Source organism: Hemitrygon akajei, chromosome 5 (genome assembly GCF_048418815.1).
Source record: "Hemitrygon akajei chromosome 5, sHemAka1.3, whole genome shotgun sequence".
NCBI classification, from domain to species: Eukaryota; Metazoa; Chordata; class Chondrichthyes; order Myliobatiformes; family Dasyatidae; genus Hemitrygon; species Hemitrygon akajei.
The window spans coordinates 19,459,564-19,487,450 of NC_133128.1; the positions used below are offsets into that span (position 1 = coordinate 19,459,564).

The 27,887-nt window shown below is 42.2% G+C and overlaps 1 protein-coding gene across 4 annotated transcripts; it reads right to left on the reverse strand.

Annotated features, from left to right (window-relative positions):
- Positions 1 to 27,878, reverse strand: pigp (phosphatidylinositol glycan anchor biosynthesis, class P). 4 transcript variants are annotated; one of them, XM_073044958.1, is made up of 5 exons: positions 27,805 to 27,878; positions 6,411 to 6,501; positions 2,368 to 2,440; positions 1,331 to 1,449; positions 1 to 289 (listed from the first exon to the last, which is right to left on the reverse strand). In XM_073044958.1, exons 2-5 carry the CDS (start codon positions 6,490 to 6,492, stop codon positions 81 to 83), a joined length of 483 nt encoding a protein of 160 aa, XP_072901059.1. In that variant the 5' UTR covers positions 6,493 to 6,501; positions 27,805 to 27,878; the 3' UTR covers positions 1 to 80. The 4 variants fall into 4 exon arrangements, with proteins under 4 accessions (XP_072901059.1, XP_072901057.1, XP_072901056.1 ...); XM_073044956.1 differs by lacking the exon at positions 27,805 to 27,878 and adding an exon at positions 7,891 to 7,961; XM_073044955.1 differs by lacking the exon at positions 27,805 to 27,878 and adding an exon at positions 7,795 to 7,907.
- Between the last annotated feature and the right edge of the window lie 9 nt (positions 27,879 to 27,887).

The window sequence follows — 27,887 nt, forward strand, 5'->3', positions numbered from 1 at the left end:
TTTTCTAAAAATGTGGTGTTTTTTTTAATTCACAGAGTTACAGAATGAATGCCTGTTGATGACAGTATTATCACTTCATCTTAGAGGTCTGAAGTTTCACTGGCTTTCTCAGCAGAAGCATCCATATTCCTTGCAGCACAGGACCGCCATGTAACCGACTTATCACCAGCTGCCTCACGGGGTGCAGAAAGAAAGAAAATTCGATTCACTTCACTGATGGAAACATCTTGTAGGCCAGGGATTGCTCCTTTAACGTATGGTTTGCTCTGTTGATTTTTTGCATAACTATCTGAAAAGAAAAATGCTTTCTTATAACAGATGTTTAGTGTTTATGAAGAGCCACATTACTATAAAAATTGTCAGAATAAATATTAAACAATGCACAAATTATCTTTCATCGGTATGTATGCACTGCAATATCAATAAACTCTCGCACACAATATTTAACATTCCTAACCTAGAGAGATTAATAATTCACAGTATTATTCTTGGGCATCACTGAATAGGCTTGCGTTCATAGGCAATACAAATTGCCTGCAAAATTTTGATGAATTGCCTCACTGAACAACTGAGGATTCAGTCTAGCTGACTGCAAGAAAGTTATGCCAACTCTAATGCTACAGGCTTAAAAACTACAGATAAGTATCCAGAAACTGGGCCAAAGAATTCCTTCTAGAAAGGACATCGGTGAATCTGATTACACCTTCCAAGAATCTGGTACTTTCATGGTTCCTATTATTGAATATTAACTTTCTTTAAATCCATATTTATTTTGTTAATTAAATGAATGTAAAATCTCCAACTGCTGTGGTGAGATTTGATCACTGTCACTAGAACAATAGCCAGATCTCATAGATTAGTAACCCAAATCATTAGCCTGTCATAATCACTAAATTTGAATTTTAAATTCTATGAAGTTATCTCTCCTACATTAAACCAACTTATAAATTTAAAAAGATTTCCTTCAATATTCTTATATTCACAGTATGAAACTAGGGCTTACAAAAATATGAGCGGAAGTTCTCATTGAACAAAACTGCACTTTGAGCTTTACTTTACACCCCTCTACTTTTCATAAAATCGTCGTAACTGGAACCAAAGGCTATGTTTATAAATCAGATGACTACTTTTCATTCCTAAAACAACACAGACTATTTTGCCAGAAAATCAAATTGACATTCCATACAATTTTGTTGCAGTAAATCTCTATTGTTTAATTTAAAATACATTAAATTACTCCAAATGTAAGAAAGCAACTAAGTTGTTTAGTGGTCACATAATTCCACAATTATCACCCTACCCCTTTGCTGGGTTTAACATTCAAACTCACCTGTGACGGTATCTACAGAGTCAAGTGGAGGTGTGCTCATCATGTTAACTCCACAGAGTAAAATATAAGCAATGACTATGACAACAAGAAGATAGATAGGCAAAGCCACTGCCCAGTACCTAAGGAAAATATTAATATTGTGTTAAATTGTAACTGAATTCACATTGTGTTTACAATCCAACAAAAAACTGCAGAACCTTTTTTTAAATAAAATTTTGATGCTGGGGTTTTGCATATGAATATAAAAATTTTATTTAACTCCTTACACATCACTGGCTTATTCACATTTCTACATACAGGGGTAAAGTTCTTCAATAATGTAATGAAAAACAGAAACATTACAAAGCTATAGATACATCATCGTTCCTCTACTTAGGTTAGTGAAAAAGTAACTATTCAAGAAGAAATAATCTACATTTATTCAAAGTTACTCTTCACCTCAAGATATCACAGACACTTCAGACGGATACTTGTCAACTGTACATAAATATGTGTGTTCAGTGTGCCTGAAGGCATACACTCAACACACTTGATTCAGGAATAGCTTCTTCCCCTCTGCATTCAGATTTCTGAATGGACAATGAACACATGAACACTGCTTCATTACTTTTTCTCTTTTTGCACTAATTTTATTTAACTTTTTAAACACATACTTCTTATTGTAATTTACAGTTTTCATTAATATGCATTGCAATGTATTGCTGACGCATAACAACAAATTTCACATGTGTTGGTGATAATCATTTGTGCACAAATTCCCACAAATGCTTAAAAGGGATTAAATAATGACACCCTTCAAAATTTGCAAATTTTCTACTAAATTTGCAGCACAATGATATAGTAAATTAAAGAGGTTAATTCTGACCTCATCTAACAAATCAGTAAATAAGGCACTTCAAAAAATGTTTGAAACTGGCAAACTCTTATCAAAACTGACACCATTCCAGTTTCAATACTCAATCAGAATTATACCATAAATTGTATGCATGCATATTCTGTTGAGCCTGGATTATTAATATAAATTCAATGACACTTACTTCTGTGGCCAATAGGTGAGACCCACGGAGTGCAACCACGATTCTGGAATGTAGGCCCATACTAAATACAGAACTGTTAAGTGAGTATAATAAAACACTGTTAAAAAAAATGAATCACCTCAAAAGTCTGTTTCAGCAACCACCCTCATCTAATATCTTAAGCAAATTTAATTCTGCCCTGTTAAATGATCTGAATATTCATTTAAATTATTAAAATAGTTTATCATTTTCCCAGAATTACTACCATCACAAAATTAGCGAAGTTAATAAGAAAATTAAGAGATCCAGATTTAGTTTAGCACCATAATGTGATCATAAGCAACTGCAGTTTTGATCCAAGATGCAGATGTTTCACATATGCTTATTTTCATTTTGCAGGGGGGGGGGGGAGTAAATGCAGGCTGAAATATTATCTATGATTTTCTTTCCATTCTGTGTTCATTAGTGCCATGCTGAAGCATTAATGCAAACACTTTTAATGCAACACTTATAATATAAATGCAGCCCAAATCCAACAATAACTCTAAATGCAACAAAAATAATCATGATTCAATTTCAATTAACATTAATAGAATCATAGTATATTGGCCACTTTGTCAATATGCCAACTGAAAGACAGCTATTTAAATAAATTCCATTTTCCAGCTTAGGCCACAACTTTGCAAGTCATGACACCAGTTGTTCATTGGTACCCTTATTAAATGTGATAATCTTTTCTACCTTAACTACCCTTTCAAACAACATGTTCAAAAATCCTACTAATCTGTGCGAGAACATCTTTCCTGAATATACCTCAACCCTTCTGCCTATTAGATCTATGTTTTCTAGTAGTTGATCACTTTATAATTTGGAAATACTTCCCCCATTTACTCTAAATCATTCCTAAATTTTTTGTATTTCAAATTCTCCTCACACAATCTTCAGCTTCTTTTACGCTTCAAACAAAAAGCCAATGCAATTATTCCTCAACCATTCTCATAGATCTCCTCTGAAATCTCACCAGTAGCATCACACTCTTCTTACATGATGAATGAATGAAACATTAGGAATGAGAGGACTGGGCTTGTACCCAAGAGGAGGCAATCACTCTCTAAATGGTAAGACATTAAAAAGTAGAGAACTTTAAAAAACTGGGTCTCCATGTACAATGGAATAAAGAAATGTAGAAAGTAATCAAAAGTGAAACAATGGCCTATGGAATGGAGTGCAAACTGATTAAAAAATAGTTCCTGTTAGAACATATCTCAAGTATGGCAACCTATCGTGGGCACTATACCTTAGGAAGGATATATGTAGATGCTAGAGATTTAATCCTACATAAAACTCCAAGGATGTCAACAAACAAAATTAAACAGAAGGTGCCAGGAAAACCCAGTAAGGTGGTTTAATGTGGAGAGAAGAAAATATTTAACAATTGAAAACATTAATTGTTTTGCTTTCTACAGATGCTGATTAGGAACCAAGAGTAATAATTACATAAACTAGGGATTATGTAGTAGTATTCATTCATTTGCAGAGGGTGGTAGAAGCTTGGGATATTTCTCCACTAACAGAAAGTGATGTTAGATCAACTGCTTGATTTTTGTAAACCAAAGATATGAACTAAACTGGGACAAAGGGTGGAAGTAGGCAAGTCACACATTGGCAATAATCTCAATGAAAGGCTAGTCAGCTTACTCCTGACCCGATATCACTGAACTGGAATTGGATATTCCTTTATAAAACTGTAAAAGGTAAAGTGAATCAATTTACGCTACTGAACCAGTAATCTATGAACTCAATCACTTTATAAAAAAGTGTCAGATAATTACTGATTTGATGGTTTCCTTCAAATGAGGAAGAGTAATTGTCATATTAACCCAACTGGACCTATATGAAAATTCAAGTCCATACTTAATTGCAATCCACTATTCACCTTCAATGCTTTGGGCACCATGGTTGAAGGCTGTAAACATCACAACTATGAGCAACAAAAGTCAACTCGATCTGCTACTCCACATTTTATTCAACTAATCCTTTTGCTCAGGTAGGATTAAATATCCATTGTCAAATATTCTGATCAATTAAAAATTCTCTTCTCAGGATTTGTCTGTTCAAGTTAAACTTTTACAATATTGATCCACAAGGAGGAGGAGCTAAGGAGAGACAAGGCCACCTAACGTCAACTCCTTTGCTTGCATCTTTGGAAACAGCTCTATTTCTATCTTTAATATCTCTATTTTTCCCTTTCAGGGTTCTTTTGAAGACCCTGACCTGGAGTTACACGCTGACTTCAGATCTTTGCGGGAATGGGACTTGCTCTCAGGGTCTCACGACTGGCTGTTATTCAATATACGGCCTAGAAGATTAGCTCGCCTTTGGAGTTTCGGGGTTTCATGGCTCTGGAGGCAGGCGGACTCGAGGTCGGTGCCTCTGCAGGAAATTGGTGTGTCGTTGGAGATGGAAGATCTCCGGCTGTGTGCCCAGAAACCTGAGTTCTTTGGGCACAGAGCTCAGAAAAAGCGAGGCAACAGACTTTTAACATCGTAAATCAGCGAGCTGTTTGTTATGTCTCCCATCTTGCTGTGAAATGGAGACACTTCTTTTTTCCCTTATCAGGGAGAGAGAGCGAGCCTGTGGTATGTCAAACACCGGGTGAACTAGTAGTCTTTGGGGTACTGCTAGTCTGTGTCTTTATTGATGCTTTGCTGCACACTTGAGTGCTTGGTGGGTGGGCACTGATGCTTTTTTTTTTGTTGGTGGGGTGGATTGTTGTGTTGCTGTTGCTTACGCGTGGGAGGGGGGAGCTGGGGTGCTCTGGGGTTCTAACATTTAACTGTCATTCATTCTTTGGGGAACTATTTTTGTGGATGGTTACGAAGAAAAAGCATTTCAAGATGTATATTGTATACATTTCTCTGACATTAAATGTACCTTTGAAAACAAGACAGGTACTGAGGTAGGAACGTACGAGGGGTGATTGATAAGTTCCTGGCCTAAGGTAGAAGGAGTCTATTTTAGAAAACCTAGTACATTTATTTGGCAACATAGTCCCCTCCTACATTTACACGCTTAGTCCAGCGGTCATGGAGCATACGGATCTTGGACCTCCAGAAAGTGTCCACAGCATGGGTGATTGATAAGTTCATGGCCTAAGGTAGAAGGAGATGAGTTATACAGCTCTCATTAAGCGCACATGCAAGTCAACTCTTTCAGTGATTATGCAGAAAGTTTGAAGTTAATAACTCATCTCCTTCTACCTTAGGCCACAAACTTACCAATCACCCCTCGTAAGAACATAAGACATAGGAGCAGGAGTAGGCCATCCGGCCCATCTAGCCTGCCCCGCCATTCAATAAGACCATGGCTGATCTGTCCGTAAACTCAGTTCCATCTACCTGCCTTTTCCTGATAACCCTCAATTCCACTACTATGTAAAAACCTATCTAACTGTATCTTAAATATATTTAGTGAAGAAGCCTCAACTGTTTCCCTGGACAGAGAATTCGACAGATTCACCACTCTCTGGGAAAAACAGTTTCTCCTCATCTCCATTCTAAATCTTCTCCCCTGAATCTTGAGGCAATGTCCCCTAGTTCTAGTCTCAACTACCAATGGAAACAACTTTCCTACTTCTATCTTATCTATCCCTTTTAAAATGTTGTATGTTTCTACAAGATCCTCTCTCATTCTTCTGAATTCCAGAGAGTATAGTCCCAGGCGACTCAATCTCTCCTCATGTTAACCCCTTCATCCCTAGAATCAACCTGGTGAACCTCCTCTGCACTGTCTCCAAAGCCAGTATATCCTTCCTCAGGCATGGAGACCAGAACTGCACACAGTACTCCAGGTGTGGCCTCACCAGTACCCTGTATAGTTACAGCATGACCTCCCTGCTCTTGAATTCAATCCCTCTTGCAATGAAGGCCAACATTCCATTTGCCTTCTTAATAACAGAAGGAGCCGTAAAAAATAATCAAGTTGAAACATAACTGCTTCTTATAATTGGTGAAATACTTCAAATGAATTCATTTATTTTTAATAAATCCTACAAAAGTACTTACTGAATGCGAACTTTGAGGCAAGAAACAGCACAAATCCATAAATGGCTCTTTCAGGTAATGGTGACGGAGACGTTACCGCCATCGTACATTTCTAAAACAGACAGATTAGCATTTACCAATGGTACTCAAATGTCCTTTGGAGATCTTGGACCAGCACTTGGCTGAACTTCAGAAGGGCAAATTACAGCCCATGATATATTGACTAATTGCATAAATTAGTCAAATAAAATATCAATAGAATCAATTGCAAAGGGAAAGGTCAGTGTGCCTTGTACATCCCACCAAGAGGAGATGTTTATAGAAACATAGGAAACCTACAGCACAATACAGGCCCTTCAGCCCACAATGCTGTGCTGAACATGTTCTTAGAAATTACCTAAGGTTACCCATAGCCCTCTATTTTTCTAAGCTCCATGTTAATACTATTTCCCATTTGTAAGTCCATAATTCTGCAAGTCACATCTGCGTATTTGGGTAGTTTTTAAATGAAACTAGGATTCTACCTCTGCTGTATTTTTAAGCAAAGTTCCACATTCTAGGTGAAATTTTTTTCTTCAACCTCTTCTAGCAACTAGTTTAACTCCATGCCCCATTATAGTCATTTTAACAACTTGCATAGATATTTAATTCAAACCTGAAGTTGTAGAAATGAAGAGGTATTCTTACTTCTGATTAAATATTGAAACACAGGAGAGAATTCATTCATTAAAATGATGCACATTCCCCGCCCCCACAGATGAGTAAATGAAAACATTGGCTGAAGTGTTACTGGGCCATAGTTGTTACTGGGATAACAGCTAGGTATCAATAAATTTCCAATATCCAATCAAGTTTCACACCTACCCATAAATTGTTCAAAAATATTCCAAGAACTTCACAGGTCAGTCAGCACCTTTGAGGGCCACCTTTGTATAACACAGATGCTGCCTGAGCCGTTGACAACTTCCAACATTTTCTATTACTGTTTTCGCCTTTTCCTCCAATTTATTCATTTTATTGTCTAAAATTCACACCCTGGCAAAGAAGCTTGTTTTAAATGACTGTATGTAGACAGATTACAAACCAATTCCCGCATCTGCGGATATTTACACACAACGCTGGAGGAATTCAGCAGGCCAGGCAGCATTCATGGAAAAGTCTCCAGTCGACATTTCGGGTCGAGACCGTCCTTCAGAGCTCTGGTGAAGGGTCCCGGCCCGAACCGTCGACTGTTCACTCTTTCCCATGGATGCGACCTGGTCTGCTGAGTTCCTCCAGCATTCTGAGTGTGTGTTACTTTGATTTTCAGCTGCAGATTTTCTCGTGTTTGTTATACGCAAATGAACCTGAATGCCAGCTCCGGCCTCCCCTCCCCGGGGCTAAACGCAGACGACTTTTATCCTACCGACAAACACACCGATACAGGTACGGCGCAGACCCGCCGCTCTGAACGCTAAGCGGGGCACATATCTACGGCAACACACGCTCCCCGGCCCCTCACCTATATCGACATGGCGGTGACGGGGGTCCTGGCTCAGCGCGCATGCGCCGGGCTGCCTCCGGCCCGGTGACGCGCGGCGGCTGCAGCCAAGAGCCGGCAGAGTGGCAGAGCTGTGCATGCTGCTCATGCAGGGACTGCGCTTTGTGTGTGTGTGTGTGTGTGTGTGTGTTACGCAGTGCATATGAGTGGTGCATATTTCTGTGTGATCTCTTGCTTCGTTCAACGATTGACATGCCCTCTTTTCATTGTTTACCCTCAGGTGAGAGATACAGAAGCCTGAAGGCACACGCTCAGCGATTCAGGAACAGCTTCTTCCCCTCTGCCGTCCAACGTCTAGATGGACATTGAAGCCATGAACACTACCTCACTTTTTTATTTCTGTTTTTGCACACATAATTTAACTATTATATACATACATACTTATTGTAATTCAGCTTTTTTTTCCCCCTAAAATTTAACATATATTGCATTGTGCTGCTGCAAAATTAACAAGTTTCAGAACATACAACGCACACAAAATGCTGGTGGAACGCAGCAGGCCAGGCAGCATCTATAGGGAGAAGTACAGTCGATGTTTCGGCTTGAATTTCCAGTATCTGCATATTTCCTCGTGAAGTTTCACAACGTATGCTGGTTTCGTTAAACCTGATTCAGATTCAGATTCTGATGCTTGTGTATCAATCAGTTACAGTAAGATGCATCCGTGAGTTATCTGTTAACAGAAGTGCTGATATTGAGCGTGGAGCAGAGAAAATTGGTGGCTTGGCAGTATACTGTCACATGCAATTTTATCCCATAAAAACGGCTTTCAGTTATTTCAGAACTAATTCAACAGAGAAGATGCTGGAGGAACGCAGCAGGTCAGACATCATCTATGGATGGGAATAAACTTTTGATGTTTGGGGCAGAGACCTTTCATCAGGACCTCGGTTCGAAACGGCGACTGTTTATTGATATGCTCTGACCTGCCACCTTTTTGTGTGTTGCTCAAGATTCCCAGTATCTGCAGAATCTCTTGTGTTTGTGAAACGAAGAACTTTTGAGTCATTATACTTGTGCAGTTCTTTAAAAGAGCTATCAAGTTCACATTCAAGTTTATTGTCAACTGATTACACCCACACAACATATATCACACAGCACATAAACTAAAAAACTACCATAAGTTAGTAAAATATAATTCACAGATACAGTCTAATGAGTCAGAGTTAAGAGTTCAAAAGCCACCATGACAACTAGAAAAAATTTAAACTCACCAGGAAAACAATCTAATAACAGTGTACTGGTCCCTGCTTAGCACTGCCCCTGAGGACCACTGCTTTGTTACAGTGCACTTGGTTCTCCATTCCAAATGTTCAGGTACATACCTAACTTCACTTTAAGAAATGCATTGCTTCAGATTCAGATTTATTTATTGATGCACCATCAATAACTCACTCTGAGACGTAAAGGCGAGGTATCGGCTTTTATTGACTGGAAGAAGGAACAAGCAGTGATTGACCACCATACTACATCCTGGAGACAGAGAGGCCGGGCTCAGACCTCAATCACCTTTATACCGGGGTCTGTGGGAGGAGCCACAGGAGCAGTCAGCAGGGGGCGTGTCCAGACAGGTATAGGTAGTTCACCACATTTATCACGTACTTTGAAGCATACTGTGGAATGTGTTGCTTGCATTAACAGGGGGGCAGCCCACAAGTGTCACCACACATTCTGGTGCCAAGGTAGCATGCCCACAATGTTCAGCAGAACAGAATAAACAAGCAACAAAAGAACAACAGCAACACAATCCCCGATCCTCCCTTGCCTGGGCGGTGAGCTGCTGTGTTGGGAATGTGGCTTGAACCTCTATCCTCCACACCCTGCATGCTGCTGCACCAGGCGTGAAACCAGATCGTTGCTGGTGCTTCCCCACCAATGACTCGCACCATGGCTTGGTGAGGGGAGGCTGCCCTTGAGGGCTGATGCTGGGCAAGCTGGGGCGAGCAGCATTGCCACCCAGTGCTGAGTTGTGTGGCTGAGGACTGAGGCTTGATTGGCATGGGTGGGTGTGAACCTAGCTGAGGACTGGCAGCGACTTCTCAATGTGTTCCTCATCACCTTCTCTTCAGTGAGTTGGAACGGCTGTCTCTGCCTCTCCTCGTTCAGCTGTACAGCCCTCCCCATCCCAGAGATTTTCCACAGTAACAAATCCAAATGCCAGCAGCCAACTGTGGGTTTGTTACCACAGGGAAAATTCTAGACGGGACAGAGCTTTCTCCCCTAGCAAAGCGAGTATTTCTTCTAAATCAAGGCATATGCAATGTTGGCATTCATTTCTAGAGGACTAGAATATAAAAGCAAGGATATAATAGCGAGGCTTTATAAGTCAGACAGCACTTGGAAAATTGTGAGCAGTTTTGGGCACCCTATCTAAGAAATGATGTGCTGGCATTGGAGGGGGTCCAGAGGAGGTCCACATGAATGATCCCAGGAATAAAAGGGTTAATGAACGAGGAAAGTTTGATGGCTCTGGGCCTGCACTCACTGGAATTTAGAAGAATGGGGTGGAATCTCATCGAAACCCATCAAATATTGAAAAGCCTAGATAGAATGGATGTGGAGAGGAGGAATAAAGGGGGCCTTGTCTGGTTGGCTGCTGGCAACTAGTGGTGTGTCACAGGGGTTGGTGATGGGATCCCTTACTTTCACATTATATGTCAATGATTTGCATGAGGGAATTGATGGATTTGTGGCCAAGTTTGAAGATGATATAAAGATAGGTAGTGTTGAGGAAGCAGGGAGTCTGCAGAAGGACAGGCAGAGTGGCAGAATGGGCAGAGGAGTGGCAGAGTGGCAGAATGGGCAGAGGAGTGGCAGAGTGGCAGAATGGGCAGAGGAGTGGCAGAGTGGCAGAATGGGCAGATGAGTGGCAGATGGAATATAGTGTAAGGAGGTGTATGGTCATGCACTTTGTGAAAAGAATAAAGGTGTAGACTATTTTCTAAACAGGGAGAAAATTCAAAAATCAGCGGTGCAAAGGAGCTTGGGAGTCCTTGTGCAGGATTCCCTAAAGGTTAACTTGCAGGTTGAGTCGATGATAAGGAAAGCAAATTCAATGTTAACATTCATTCCCAGAGGACTAGAATATAGAAGCAAGTGGCTTTATAACACATTGGTCAGACCACACTTGGAGATGATTGTGGGACTTCAGGAAGGTGCAGGTAGGTCTCCACCATGGAAAGAATGAAGAGCACAAAGTTCCTTAGTGTGCACACAGCAGACAATCGAACTGCACCCACATCACGTCCTCTCTAGTCAAGAAGGCACAGCAGCATCTGCACTTTCTGAGGAGACTGAGGCATGCAAGCTTCCTCGTCCCCATTCAAACAACTTTCTACAGGAGCACCATTGAGAGTGTCCTGGCTGCATCATTGTGTGGTACGGTGCTGCAAGACCCTATAGAGGACAGTAAAAACTGATTGAATGGTGGAATGGTCAAATGTACTGCATTCAGTGTTCACAATGTGTTTCCTCAATATTGCAGAAACCAAACACAGGTTGAATGATGATTTTGCCCAGCACCTGCACTCAGCTCATCATTGTGACCCTGAGTTTCCGACACCTGTCAATTTAATTCATCATCCCAATCCCATTCTGACCTTCCTGCCTTGTAGCCTGCTGAACTGTCATAATGAGGCCCAATACAAGCCTGAGAGAACAAGCACTCATCTTCCATCTGGACATCTACAGCCTGCAGGCCTCAGTATCAAATTCTCCAACCTTAGACAACTCACATCTCCAACAGAACTGTCATCATTTTGGTCAGGTTTTCGTTTTCTTTCACTTTCAGTAGTCTGACCTGCTGGGCAAGTCTCAAATACTTCCTGTCAGCAAAACATTTCATGGACAGAAAACTTGAACCTGATCTTAAACTGCTACTTAACAGCTATGCTCAGGCACCCACCCAGACCCTCCCTCCTACCTTTCTTCCTCTGACACCTAAAACTAACTTGTTTTCTCTCTTTCACAGTTCTGATATCGGGTGTTGAACCCAAAATGTTAAACATTTCTCCTCCCACGGAATCTACCTGACCTGTTATGTATTTCCAACATTTTCTTTTTCATTACAGTGATGCCCTCTGTTCTGGAGAATAAGATCTGTTCTGCTCACTTGCTCGGTGTCACATTCAGTGCACACCTCCTGTACCTAACAAACTGGCCACCAAGTGTATGTCCATGGTGGTCTGCTGCTGTAGCCCATCTACATCGTGGTGCGACATGTGCCTCCAGCTTTTCTGCACGCCTCTGTTGTAATGTGTGATTATTTGAGTTACTGTCACCTTCCTGTCAGCTTGATAGGTTTATTTTGTCATTGTAAATTGCGTCATGATTGGGCTAGGATTAAATTGGGAGATTGCTGGGTGACATGCCTCAGAGGTCCAGAAGAGCCTGTTCCATGCTGTATCTCAATAAATAGATTATCGTTTCATTTTATCATTTGAAAACATTTAATTCTGACATGACTCGGGTGCTATGACTATGTGTTTGAAGTTCAAAGTCAATTTATTATCAAAGGACATTTATGTCAACATATAGAACCCTGAGATTTGTTTTCTTGCGGGCATACTCAGCAAATCCGACAACCCTAATAGGATCGATGAAGGACCGCAGCCAACAGAGTGGGAAACCAGTGAACAAAAGACAACAAGCTGCAAATAAACAAACAATAAATAAATAAACATCAAGCACATGAGATGAAGAATCCTTGAAAGTCAGTCCATACAATTCAGTGATGGGGCAAGTGAAGTTGAGTGAAGTTATCCCCTGTGGTTCAAGACCCTGATGGTTGAGGGGTAATTACTGTTTCTAAACCTGGTGGTATGGGACCTAAGGCTCCTATACCTTCCTCCTGATGCAGCAGCAAGAAGAGAGCATGACCTGGGTGGTGAAATTCCCTGATGAAGGATGCTGCTTTCCTGTGACAACGCTCCATGTCGATGTGCTCAATGGTGGGGAGGGTTTTACCCATAATGGACTGTGCTGCATCAGCTACTTTTTTGTTGGATTTTCCATTCAGGGATATTGGTGTTTCCATACCAGGCTGTGATGGAGCCAGACAACATACTCTTCACTACACATCTATAGAAGTTTGTCAAAGTTTTAGATGTATGGTCAAATTATAACAGTGTTTCTTTTTCATATTGTGTTTGTTACGAAATGAATATATTGCTTTCTGAATGTTTCTAATAGTAACGACTGAGATAGTGGTTACTAATCTAATGTAATCCACTCATCCTGAAATTCTATGGATAGGGTGTATTTAATGGGGAGTAAATTCAGACTAAATGTGGAACATGCATTGCAAATGACCTTGCCTCTTTTGCAAGGGTGGTTATGTTATAATTGACCTTACTGCCTTTTTAAAGTACTCCTAGATCTCTCAGATTTACCATGAACTGTGAATTATTGATGACTTTGCTGTGCACGTATGATCATTTTCAATCAAAACCATTTGCTTCAGGCAGATAGGGCTCATCAGCTGTGGTTCAAAGTTCAAAGTAAATTTTATTATCAAAGTACATATATGTTACCTTATAAAACCTGAGATTCATTTTCTTGTGGGCATACTCAACAAATCTATAGAATAGTAACTATAACAGGATCAATGAAAGATCAACCAGAGTGCAGAAAACAACAAACTGTGCAAAAAATGCAAACATAAATAAACAGCAATATATCATGAGAACATAAGATAATGAGATAGAGTCCTTAAAGCGAAATCATTGGTTGTGAGAACATTTCAAGTAGTTATGGAGCAAGTAGTTATCCCCTTTCAAGAGCCTGATGGTTGAGGGGTAATAACTGTTCTTGAAACTGGTGGTGCAAGTCCTGAGGCTCCTGTGCTTCTTCCTGATGGCAGCAACGAGGAGAGAGCATGTCCCGAGTGGTGGGGATCTCTGATGATGGATGCTGCTTTCCTGTGACAGCGTTTCATGTAGATGTGCTCAATGGTTGGGATGGCTTTACCCGTGAAGTATTGGACCAAATCCTCCACCTATTGTTGGCAGCTCATCTAGAAGGAAAATCCTGATCTCAAACCTCCACTGCCTTGCAGCTATACCCACTCAGGGGGAAGGGTTCAGGAGTAAATCCCAAGGAAAAATCTAGAGCTCGAGTCCTTAAGGCAGTCTTATGCTGAGGTTCAACACTGACTGGCAACTCCTGCGACGCCACGGCTGCCAAACTGTATCAGTCTCTGCCACTCCTTTGGATTTATGAGCTGCATGGGCAACAGTTTGCTTTCTATATTACAAGCAACGCACACAAAATGCTGGTGGAACGCAGCAGGCCAGGCAGCATCTACAGGGAGAAGCGCTGTCGACGTTTCGGGCCGAAACGTCAACAGCGCTTCTCCCTGTAGATGCTGCCTGGCCTGCTGCATTCTACCAGCATTTTGTGTGCATTGCCTGATTTTCCAGCATCTGCAGATTTCCTCGTGTTTGCTTTCTATATTGTACTGCCCTGGATTGCTTATCACATAGACAGCTGGGATGTAACATCCATGGTCAATCCCAACCAATGGAGGGCCTCAAAACTGAGAATATTCTATGAAACATCTCTCAAACACTGATTTATTTTCCAGTCACTGAGATAGGCTGCCTCCAAGAGAACCACAACCTTATCATGGTTTGGAGGCTTGCGTGCCTCAATGACCCAGAGGTCTATTTTGGCTGGAGTCAGGGGTTTAGGCTTTGGCTCTTAGTAGGGTCAAGCATGCCAAACAGGTCAATGGGTAGAGGCCAGACTAAGAGTGGTTCACCAATCCTTCAGGTTCGGGGGTTCAGATCAGGGCTGACAACCCTGACTGGTAAAACGAAACGGTTATGAAACAGCAGTGAAGAATCCTTCTACATCTGTGTGCGATGGAATTCCTGAGTCTCCACCCAGGACTTGCAATGACTGTCAGTAAACCGAGAGGAAGCTACTGGCACGATGAAGGAAGTTGTAAACACCGCCACAGATGAAGGGCCTTCATTGCTTCCCTAAATGCCAGCAGCATAACGGGCAAAAGAAGCAGTGATAGGCTGACCAATCAACTCAAGTCCTTTCTCATAATCTCTGTTGCTCTTTACAACACATAATTTTTCAGTCATCCATTATCTAACTATTCTTCTTCAAGGAGCAAGGATCAGGGATGAACTTTGTTCACTATTTCCATTTACAGGTATTAGGTATGTAACATTTACAGGTATGTAACAAAAAAAACTTCAACAATGATAAAGAATAAAGAATTATGTTAAAATAGTTAGATGTTTTAAGTATGGATATGTTATAAAATATGCAAAAATCTATAAACACCAGCATATATTTACAGTGTAAGCTGCACTGTAAAAAGCAGCTTAAGGCATTTAAGTGCTTTCCCCTCACATTCCTTCTTCACCTTTCCTGCCTATCCCCTCCCTGCTTCCCCTCCCCCACCTTGATCTTTCCTCTGATGGTTTTTCACCTGGCGCCTACCAGCCTTCTCCTTCCCACCCTCCCCCCACCTTCTTTATAGGGCCCCTGCCCCCTCCCTCTTCAGTCCTGACGAAGGGTCTCGGCCCGAAACGTTGACTGCTCGTTTCAACGGATGCTGCCCGACCTGCTGAGTTCCTCCAGCGTGTTGTACATGAAGCTTAAGGCACTTACAGTGTTCCTCAAATGAAATTCAAAATCTCGTCATCATTTATAAATTCTGCACCAATTCTATCACATTTGATCCTACATATCGGCACTTCATTCCTCTCGTTCTCCGGTTCTACACAGAACTCATCTTGCCATTCCACCATAAGAGGGACATTTTTATTCTGTTGAAGGCTAATGTTTGCAAATCATTTTTCTGCCTGTTTAAAAAATTCCATTGAAACCTCCTTTGAACTTTACATTGCTTAAGCTGTTCAAATCAGTGCTCAGGTTTGTGTATTTTTCTGTAGCCATTAATATTGTTGCCCTGGGATCTTCAAAAATGCATTCATTGGGACCTCCACTGAGAGATTTCCATGTGATCCCTGAAACACAGGCTTTAAAAGAATCTCTTTTGTTGTCTAAACTGCAGTGAGAATGTAATACTAATTCTATGTTGCATGTGTACAACACAGCATTCATCGTCAAGCACTGGTAATTCATTTTGTCATGACTTCCAGTGCCATTTCTCTGTGATGTCTTAACTAAATTCAGATAGGTATGTCAGAGCCTTTTTCTTACTAGGAACAAAATCAGAATTAAGTTTGTTATCAATAACATGCTGTGAGATTTGAAGCAGTAGTGCAATAAATTAAATATACTATTAATTATAATAAGAAATACATATTAAAAATAAAAAAGCAGTGCAAAAAGAGAGCAAAATAGTGAGTTAGTATTCATGGGTGCATTATCCATTCAGAAATCTGATGGCGGAGGGGAAGATGCCGTCTCTAAAACATTGAGTGTGTGCCTTCAGGCTCCTGTACCTCCTCCCTGATGGTAGTAATGAGAAGAGGGCAGGTCCCAGGTGGTGTGGATCTTTAATCTCGGGCACCACAGTAGTGTAGCAGTTAGTGTGACGCTATTACAGCTCAGGCATCGGAGTTCTGAGTTCAATTCCAGTGCCGTCTGTAAAGAGTCTTTGTACATCCTCCCCATAGTATGTGTGGGTTTTCTCTGGGTGGTCCCAGTTCCTCCCACAGTCCAAAGATGTAATGAGCAGGTTCATTGTACATTGTAAATTGTCCCGTGATTGGGTTGGGGTTATTCAGGGTTGTTGGGGGATCCCTGAGGCAGCGCAGCTCGAACGGCCAGAAGACCCTACTCCACGTTGCATCACTAAATTAATTAATTAATGATAGACGCTGCCTTCTTTAAGCATCACCTAAATAGATATCCTCAATGGCGGGGAGGCTAGTGCCTGCGGTGGAGCTGGCTGAGTTTACAGTCTTCTGAAACTTCTCCTAATCCTGTGCAGTGGCCCCTCCATACCAGATGGTGATGCAACCAGTTAGGATGCTCTCTGCCGTACATCTGTGGAAATTTCCTAGAGTCCTTGATATCATACCAAATCTCCTCAAAATCCGTTCTGTTTCACAGTTGCTCACCACACCAACCTACAGGCAGCATGTAACCGTTACAATGCCCATCACTTGTGGTGATTGGTAAGTCCCAACAGCCTAATTCTTTCGCTCCCTGGAGAACGTGCTCCCCCTCTCCAACACCTGCGCTGACTCACATCATCCTTGGAACAATGAAGTTGAATTCAGCATCCTGAGCCACTGGGAATAAGGATCAGTGATCACCTTTAGTCACCATATATATTCACATGTATCAGGAATTTGCTGTGGTGTTTTGGCACAACATGCAACAGAAAACAGCATTCAACAATTACGAAGAATGAAGAATCACACAAAAACAACTTAGAGATTAAAGTACGGATGAAATATGCACAAATACATAAATACCAGCATGTATTTACAGTGTAAGCTGTATTACAAAAATGTTTACCGTGCATTGCAGTGACTGAGGTAATAGACAGAGGGAGCAGCAAGATAAAGCAGCTAGGAACCTGTTTTAAGTGACAAAAGTCAATTGTAAATAAGGCTCACCATGATGCCCTCAATGGCGGAATAATTTACTGATATTTATTAACTAAAAATACACCAAAAAATTATTCACTTGGTCAGGGTTCAAGACTGCCAATGGAAAGAAAACTAAGGAAGAGTTAATGCCTTCTTTTGCGAGGGTGGGACTGAATTCACAGAAAAAAGTTTATAATTTAAATGGATTCAATTCAGGAAAGATTTTAAGTGTGAATATTCCATTTACCTGCAGCCATTGCAAACATCAGTGTCCACACTGTTGGAAGTGAGTATCAGTTATTGGTGCAATCACTCCACACTGAAATCTTAATTAAAGGTTAATCCATTACAGGGAGAAGGGATCAATATTGAAGCTCGTGCTGAACAAACAGAAAGTGTTAAATACTTTCAGCCCAGTCGGTGAAGATTTGATCACTAGTCACCCTTCTCTAAATACACAAAGATGTAATGGCATATCTGATCCCCACGGCAGAGGCACAAAAAGTGATGACACACCTTGCATTGATCTATGGGAAACTAGAAGTCCGAGCCCGGCAGGAAAATTAGAGTCAGCAAAAGTTCATCATTGCAGTTGACCTTTGGATACCCTGTGCGGACGTTCCCAGTCAATGGAGTGTCATGGGGTCACTGACTGGTCAGAGGAGCGATCGATGACAGTGGAGGGCCTAATAAGAAGCAGGGTTTCTGCTTTAATCAAGGTACACTGATATTTAGCAGCAGTGCTAAAAAAAAAAGGACTGAAAACAAACCTTATGTTCAGCTTCCATGGAAAACACTGCTACTCTGTAAACCATATTTCAACAATTCCAAACTTTGGAGATCAATTCCCTCCCTAATCCTCAATCTAGCCAAATTAGACTGAAGGAAGTATACCATTGAACAGACAGGTGATAATGTTTTACTTATACAGTACAGGGAAATTTTGAGATAGAGTACTTCCTGCTTTGTCTGAGTTTGCTGCTCTAAATCGTGACAAGCTACAGCACCTATTATCATTGATTGGGGTTCAATTCCCATCACCACCTCTAGGGAGTTAGCACATTCTCCCCTTGACCACAGGGGTTTCCACTGGGAGCTCCAGTCTCCTATGACATTCCAAAGATGTACAGGTTAGGACTGGTAAGTTGTGGGCATGCTACGTTGGCGCTGGAAGCATGCCAGCACTTGTGGGCTACCCAGCACAGTCCTGATTTGATTTGACACAAACAACAAACTTCTCTGTTTTTTTTGATGCATGTGACAAATACAGTTATCTTTAGCCACTCTTTCAATACTTAGAAAATATGCTGAAATTTCCTGTTTATTTCAGCAATGCTGCAGTGAGACGTATAGTATTCTGTTCCAGGAGTTCCTCAGAGTGGCGTCTTAGCGCCATCTTCATCAATCGACTTTCCTTCATAAGTTCAAAAGTGAGAAGGTTGGATAAAGACTACATGGTATTCTGTTCCATTCACTACTCATCACATAATCCAGTTGGGCAAATTAAGTCTTGCTGCATGCAGTAAGACCTAAATAAATTCACCATCCTGGAGGTCACCAGTGATCAGAAACTATAACGGTCCTTCTACATAAATATGTAGCTGCAAAGACAGGTCAGAGTGCTGATTTTTGTGAAGACTGGCTCACTTCAGGTGATTTGATATGTCAGCAAAGACTCATGCAAATTTCTAGAGATTGTGACATGATTGGTTGATTCAAAACACTGTGAAATCCGCTGATTTAATCTGATCACGGGACAATTTACAATGACCAATTAACCCACTAACAGGTACACCTGTTAGTATGTGTCAGGTACACATTACAAACACAGTTTGGACTGTGGGAGGAAACTGGAGCACGTGGAGGAAACCAATGCAGTCACAGGGAGAACATATAAACTCCTTATAGGCAGTGGCGGAAATTGAACCCCGGGTCACCTGTACGGTAAACTGTTGTGCTAACCACTGGGCTACAGTGCAGCCCCGTTTTTAGTGTCCTGATAATCCAGGATTGAGTGAAGAACTAACGAGATGGCATCTGCTGTGGACCTGTTGCTCTGGTACGCAAATTGGAGCAGATCCAAGCTGGCTCTCTGGCAGGAGCTGCTATGTTTCATCACCAGCCTCTCAAAGCATTTCCTCACTGTGGTTGTAAGTGCAAATGGATGAGAGATGTACGTTGTGAACTCTATTGTTATGCAGCAGCAGTACAGTGCAATACATACAAATTGCAATAAATTACTATAAGAATATATAAAAAGTAAACAACCAGTGCAAAAAGAGAGCAAAATAGTGATCAATGATTCATGGACTATTCAGAAATCTGATGGTGGAGCTGTAGGGTTGATGGAGTTGAGTGTGTGACCTCAGCCTCCTGTATCTCCTCTCTGATGGTAGTAACGAGAAGAGGTCATGTCCTGGATAGTAAGGGTCCTGTGTGGAAGTTTGGTTGATTGCCGAGCTTGGCAAAATGTTTGCAGATGTTTCTGCTCCAATCGAGAAGCCATCATCGGTGTGCGGTTGAGGGTATGCCTCCTCAGGATGCCTGCTTATATACCCCTCCAGGGTCTGAATGGATATTGGTTAGTCATGATCTGTTGTCAGTTCAAACCACTGAACACTATGAACCAAACACGACGATCGGTGCGGCTCAAAGATGCATACATCAAGATGCTGGTAGAACACAGCAGGCCAGGCAGCATCTATAGGGAGAAGCGCTGTTGACGTTTTGGGCCGAGACCCTTCGTCAGGACTAACTGAAAGGAAAGATACTAAGAGATTTGAAAGTATGAGGGGCAGGGGGAAATGCAAAATGATAGGAGAAGACCGGAGGGGGTGGGATGAAGCTAAGAGCTGAAAAGGTGATTGGTGAAAGTGATACAGAGCTGGAGAAGGGAAAGGATCATGGGACAGGAGGCCTCAGGAGAAAGAAAGGGGGAGGGGAGCACCAGAGGGAGATGGAGAACAGGCAGAGTGATGGGCAGAGAGAGAGAGAAAAAAAAACAAACAACTAAATATGTCAGGGATGGGGTAAGAAGGGGAGGAGGGGCATTAATGGAAGTTAGAGAAGTCAATGTTCATGCCATCAGGTTGGAGGCTACCCAGCCGGTATATAAGGTGTTGTTCCTCCAACCTGAGTGTGGCTTCATCTTGACAGTAGAGGAGGCCATGGATAGACATATCAGAATGGGAATGGGACGTGGAATTAAAATGTGTGGCCACTGGGAGATCCTGCTTTCTCTGGCGGACCGAGCGTAGGTGTTCAGCGAAACGGTCTCCCAGTCTGTGTCGGGTCTCACCAATATATAAAAGGCCACACCGGGAGCACCGGACACAGTATACCACACCAGCCGACTCACAGGTGAAGTGTCGCCTCACCTGGAAGGACTGTCTGGGGCCCTGAATGGTGGTGAGGGAGGAAGTGTAAGGGCAGGTGTAGCACTTGTTCCGTTTACAAGGATAAGTGCCAGGAGGGAGATCGGTGGGAAGGGATTGGGGGGGGGGGGGGGGGGGAACGAGTGGACAAGGGAGTCGCGTAGGGAGCGATCCCTGCAGAAAGCAGAAGGGGGGGAGGGAAAGATGTGCTTGGTAGTGGGATCCCGTTGGAGGTGGCGGAAGTTACGGAGAATTATATGTTGGACCTGGAGGCTGGTGGGGTGGTAGGTGAGCACAAGGGGAACCCTATCCCGAGTGGGGTGGCGGGCGGATGGGGTGAGGGCAGATGTGCGGGAAGTGGGAGAGATGCGTTTGAGAGCAGAGTTGATGGTGGAAGAAGGGAAGCCCCTTTGTTTAAAAAAGGAAGACATCTCCTTCATCCTGGAATGAAAAGCCTTGTCCTGAGAGCGGATGCGGCGGAGACGGAGGAATTGTGAGAAGGGGATAGCATTTTTTCGAGAGACAGGGTGGGAAGAGGAATAGTCCGGGTAACTACAATAGGTAGTGGATTCGGCCCAGTCCATCACAGGTAAATAACCTCCCATCCACTGAGGGCATTTACATGAAACACTGTTGTAGGAAAACAGCATCCATCTTCAGAGATCACCACCACCAGGTCATGCTCTCTTCTTGGTATCAGAGCCTCAGGACTCTCACCACCAGGTTCAAAACAGTTAACACCCCTCAACCATCAGGCTCTTGAATAAAATGGGACAACTACACTCACTTGCTCCATCAATGAAACAATCCCACAACCAAGGATCTCACTTCAAGGACTCTTTATCTCATTATTTCATATTCTGGTTATTTACTACTATTTATTTACATTTGCATTTGCACAGTTTGTTGTCTTCTGCACTCCAGATGATTTTTCACTGATCCTGTTGCAATTACTATTCTATAGATTTGCTGAGTATGCCCGCAGGAAAATAAATCTCAGGGCTGTATATGGTGACATATATATACTTTGATAATAAATCTGCTTTGAACCTTGAACTTTAATTTTTAAAAAACTGATTTTGATTCTGACTTCCTAACTTTCGAAAGCCTTACCACTACGTGTGATGCATATCTGGAACGTAATGGAATTACTTGCCTCAAGCCTGGAAGACTGGAGCTCCAACAGCATTCAGAGTTTTCAAGTCATATTGTTGTACGGCATAGAAACAAGCCCTTCATTGAGGATCGTTCCACAACGGTGCGAGGGAAGAAGATCTAGGATTTAGACTGAGTGTTGATGAAGGTACATTTGCAAACCAGGAGGTTGTGTGACCTCAAGGGGAAGCCGGAGATGATGGTATTCAGGAGTAATTACAGAGCGTTTTGCAAATAATACACACTGCAGCCTCTAGGCATCAACAGCGGAGGGAATGAACGTAGAGCACCGGATGTAGTGCTGGTCAAGTGGACTACTTTATCCTAGGTGATATTACGCATCTTGACTAATTGGTAGTGCCTCATTCATCCAGATAACTAGAAAGAGTTCCACCATGCTCCAGATTTGTGCCTTACAAATGATGCAAAGAATTTGGAATGTCAGAACTTATGTCCTCTGGTCTCAGGACACTGAGTATCTACCCTATTCTTATACCCACTGTACTTACAGTATATAGTTGGTCCATTTGAGGTTCTGGTCAATGGTGGCCCGAGGATGTTGAAGGTGGCATCTTGGCTTTAGCGATGACTTTGTACATCAAGGATATATGGCTAACCTCTGAACATAGTCACAGTAGCATTGCAGTTAGCATGGCATTATTACAGCTCGGGGCATCACAGTTCAGAGTTCAGTTCTGGTGCCATCCGTAACTTCTCCCCATGACCGCACAGGTTTTCTCCAGGAGCACAGGTTTCCTCCCACAATCCAAAGATGTACAAGTTAGCAGATTGATTGGTTATTGTAAATTGACCCATGATTTTAGCACGACACAGCCGCAGGGGACCGTGCTCTCTCCGGTCCTGTTCACCCTGTACACATCGGACTTCCAATATAACTCGGAGTCCTGCCATGTGCAGAAGTTTGCTGATGACACGGCCATAGTGGGGTGTGTCAGGAATGGACAGGAGGAGGAGTATAGGAAACTGATACAGGACTTTGTGATATGGTGCAACTCAAACTACCTGCATCTCAATATCACCAAGACCAAGGAGATGGTGGTGGACTTTAGGAGATCTAGGCCTCATATGGAGCCAGTGATCATTAATGGAGAATGTGTGGAGCAGGTTAAGACCTACAAGTATCTGGGAGTACAGTTAGACGAGAAGCTAGACTGGACTGCCAACACAGATGCCTTGTGCAGGAAGGCACAGAGTCGACTGTACTTCCTTAGAAGGTTGGCGTCATTCAATGTCTGTAGTGAGATGCTGAAGATGTTCTATAGGTCAGTTGTGGAGAGCGCCCTCTTCTTTGAGGTGGCGTGTTGGGGAGGAAGCATTAAGAAGAGGGACGCCTCACGTCTTAATAAGCTGGTAAGGAAGGCGGGCTCTGTCGTGGGCAAAGTACTGGAGAGTTTAACATCGGTAGCTGAGCGAAGGGCGCTGAGTAGGCTACGGTCAATTATGGAAAACTCTGAACATCCTCTACATAGCACCATCCAGAGACAGAGAAGCAGTTTCAGCGACAGGTTACTATCGATGCAATGCTCCTCAGACAGGATGAAGAGGTCAATACTCCCCAATGCCATTAGGCTTTACAATTCTACCGCCAGGACTTAAGAACTTTTTAAAAGCTATTATTAATGCTTTTTGAGATAGTGATTTAGATGCATATCATATTTTTTACTGAGTTAAGTATTGTATGTAATTAGTTTTGCTACAACAAGTGTATGGGACATTGGAAAAAAAGTTGAATTTCCCCATGGGGATGAATAAAGTATCTATCTATCTACTATTACAACTCGGGTCATCCAAGAATTCAGAGTACATTTCCGGTGCTGTTCTGTAAAGAGTCTCTGTATGTCCTCCCTGTGGAATGGGTGGGTTCTCTCCGGGTTTTCTGGATCTGCCCCTCCCATAGTCCGAAGACATATCCGTTAGGTTAATTGGTCATTGTAAATTGTCCCATGATTAGGTCAGGGTTAAATCGGGTTTGTCGGGGGTTTGCTGGGGTGGCGTGGCTCGAAGGTTCAGAAAGACTCACTGGTTTGCTAAATCAATAAACTAGGCTAGTGTTAAATAGGTGGGTTGCTGGGCAGCACAGCTCATTGGGCCAGAAGAGCCTGTTCAGTGATGTATGTCTCAGTAAAATAAATAAAAATATAGCCGTTGGTTGGCACTTGGTTCTCTTTTACACCTGTGTACTGAAGAATGATAACAAACAATCTTGAATCTTGCAAAATGTTGCTTGCCAATATTATCCTACAATTCAATGTTACCTAGGCCTGGATACATGTAAGCACGGGCTGTTCTATGTTCTAAGGAACTGCCAATGAAATTAAACATTGTACAATTTCAGTGGGCATTCCCTCTCCTAACCTTGTAATGGAAGAAACATAGAACATGGGAAACCAAAGCACAATATAGGCCATTTGGTCCACAATGTCGTGCCACACAATTAATCTAACCCTTCCCTTCCACATCGCCTACCATTTTTCTATCGCCCATGTCCCTATCTAAGTGTTGCTTAACTCATTGTTATTGATGACCATCAAGGTCTTTGATGAAGCACTTGAACATGATTGGCCCACCCGAGAAACTCCTGAATTGCGTACTGGCATAGTAATGATTGCCCTCCAGCAACCACAGGTATTGTCCTGTGACCCCAACCATCGGAGTGTTTTCCGCTGATGCTCATTAACTTCAGATTGACTGGAGTTCCCACTGTCTTTTTATAACAGGAGAATTTTCCACATTAACGAAAATTCCACCATGAAATGTCAATGAACAAAAACACTAATTCTAGATTTCTCCACAAATGCTGTCTGACCCACTGAGTATTTCCCCTGCTTTGCTTTTTATTTCAGATTTCCTTTATTTATCAAATTTTGCTTTTCAGTTTCCCATCAAAGTCAGTTTGATGTCAATGTGACAAATGAGCTGGAACAGCTTGTTTAGAGGTGTGTCCACTCCTGGAGCATCTTCAGAGCCATAGCCAAGATAATGCTGCTCTGGATTTCCAGCATCTGCAGAATCTCTTGTGTTTATGATTTACTGCTGTATTTCAATCTCTCTGCTCTTTCTTGATATTAAAGAATTGGCTGAGGGCTGGCATTTTATGGTGGGAATCCCAATGTGATTCATGAATCAGCATGAATCATCTGCTGAATGTGGCCACCAGAGATTAAGTCCATTCTTAGCAGTTCTATTCTAGGAACTTTGTTGAAGATAAATCTGCCTTCAGCATCTGGGATATGCTCTCTTCTCATTACTACCACTGGGGAGGAGACACAGGACCCTGAAGACCCGCAAACAACGTTTAGGAACAGCTTCTTCCCCTCCAGCATCAGATTTCTGAACAGTCTGTGAACCCATAGAAACGACCTCACTATTCCTCTTTTTTGCATTAGTTGCTTAAAGTACTTTTTATTGCCTTGCTATCACAAAATAATAAATGTCAAGATATATGTGAGTGATAATATCTGATTCTGATCTGATTCTAAGCCTCCTCCTTCCATTAATTGTTGAATTGTTCACCATCGTTCAGGATCAGATATCACAGGGCTGTAGAACTCTGGTCTGATCCATTGCTTGTAAGGTTCCTAAGCTCTATTGCACGCTGTTTAGCACATACACTCAGTGGCCACTTTATTAGGTACACCTGCATGTTAATTCAAATATCTAATCAGCCAGTAGCTGCAACTCAATGCATAAAAGCATGCAGACATGGTTAAGAGGTTCATTCAGTTGCTGTTCAGACCAAACATAAGAATGGGAATAAATGTGATCTAAGTGACTTTGACTGTGGAACAATTCCTGGTGCCAGATGGAGTGGTTTAAGTGTCTGAGAACACAACTGATCTCCTGGGATGTTCACGCACAACAGTCTCTGGAGTTTATAGAGAACGGTACGAAACAGAAATTCCTTGTTAATGAGAGATGTGAAAGGAGAGTGATGAGACTAGTTCAAGCTGACAGGAAGGTGACAGTAACTCGGGTAACCATGTGTTACAACAGTGATTATCTCAGAATGCACAACACGTGGATGGGCTACAGGAGCAGAAGACCATGAACGTACAGGAGGAACCTCATAAAGTGGCCTCTGAGTGTATATGTTTGTGCGTTTTATGACTTACTGGTGGTGGTTTAAATTCTTCCAAACCTGCAAACCAAAGAAGTAAACCATAGAAAACATTGTTTTTATTTTTGGGTCATTTGGTACTTGTCAAAAAATAGACACAAGATGAACAACTAGTTAATTTCTTAGATGAAGGAATGAGGGTCAGGAAACTACAGCGTCTCTCTACTCTTCAGATAATTTTACAGGCAATTTGCAGATAATTTTCTATTCACAGGCAATAGGTGCTTGTTTTTAATAACTAATCCCAACAACACATCCCATCCTTCAGTGAGTCATTAAAATACCTGGCCAGAGTAATGAGATCAAAATCTGGAAACACAGATGGGAAATGTTTAGAAGAGGGATGTGGCTAAGTGGGACCAGCTACAATGTATTTTGGTCAGCAAGGACCTTTTGGGTTGAAAGGCCGGTTACCTTACTACACTAGTTCTAAGTTTAATCTTTGTGAACCAGAGACATTTACAAACTGGACAGCACGGGTGAAGGCAGTTTCTAGAACTCTTAAGCAGGAAAGTTTCAGAATCTCTGCAGAAAGCCCCTGAGATCTATTCCACTAGTGGAGCGACCAAATTTCAATGACAGGTGGGTGGCACAGAGTAAATAGAGTCACTGACTCACAGAGCCAGACATTGGGTTCAGTCCTGGTCTTGGGAGCCGTCTTTGTGGAGTTTACCCTCATGCTAAGACTGTGTGGGTCTCCCCCCCCCCCCCAGGTGCCCCGGTTTCATCACCCCCCCCCCGTAAAAAAGTGTGGGTTGATGGATGAATTTGCCACTCGTGTGTAGGTGGTTGGTAGAATCCGGAGGGAGTTAATATACAAAGTTAAGTTTACAAGTGTAAACTTTGTACTGATTGTCGGCGTATATTAAACGAGCCGAAGTCCTTGTTTCCGTTCTGTATCTCCCTATTTCATGACTGCAGCACCTGGACTTGTTTAAAAAAAGAAATAAAGGAAACATATTTCAAAATATATTTTGTGTTTTAAGTTCACTGAATTCCGTGTACCAGTCACCGTTCTCCGGATTCAAGTTCTCCCAAGGGCATTTACATTCAGTTTTATAGAATCTCATGTAATTCCATCAGTTACGCAGTTCCATCTGTTGTGTAACGGACAGAGCCGAGTCCACTGCTACTGCGGCGGTGGGTTTATAGACAGCGGAGCAGTTGCTTGTCAGGGAGAGACGAGGCATGTCCGGGGTGCAACTTTATATCTCCAGCGTCTCAGCATCGAGAGAAGTAAGTACAGTATGGTGTAATGAATCCACACCACGGCTAGGGGGAGACACTTACCGCCGGCAGACCAGCCACGCCTCTCATAGAATCACAGTATTATCAAAAACAACATTCTTTCAATTTCATTATGATGTGCTAAGTATCTGGCGTGTAAATAAAAATTCTAATGTCAGTTGATGAGCTTGAACAACATAATCAAATGTTTGGTGTACAGAGTCCCTATTTAGTACCGTCGGAGATTGTCCAACAATCTATTTGACCCTCTACCATCCGGCAGGAGGTACCGTACCATTAGGACAAGAACTTAAGATGAGATATTAAGATGGCTTCTTCCAGGGAGACCACTGAACTCCCTGCCACCACACAGGTCTCATCACATGTGCAGCACTACTTTTTGACCTGTGTCATAAATGCACCTTATTATTTGATTTACTTGAGATAATATTACCTTTGTGTTGTGTACCTTGGTCCGGAAGAACGTTGTTTCGTTTGGCAGTACGAGAGTAACTGGCCAAAGCAAAGGATGTTGGG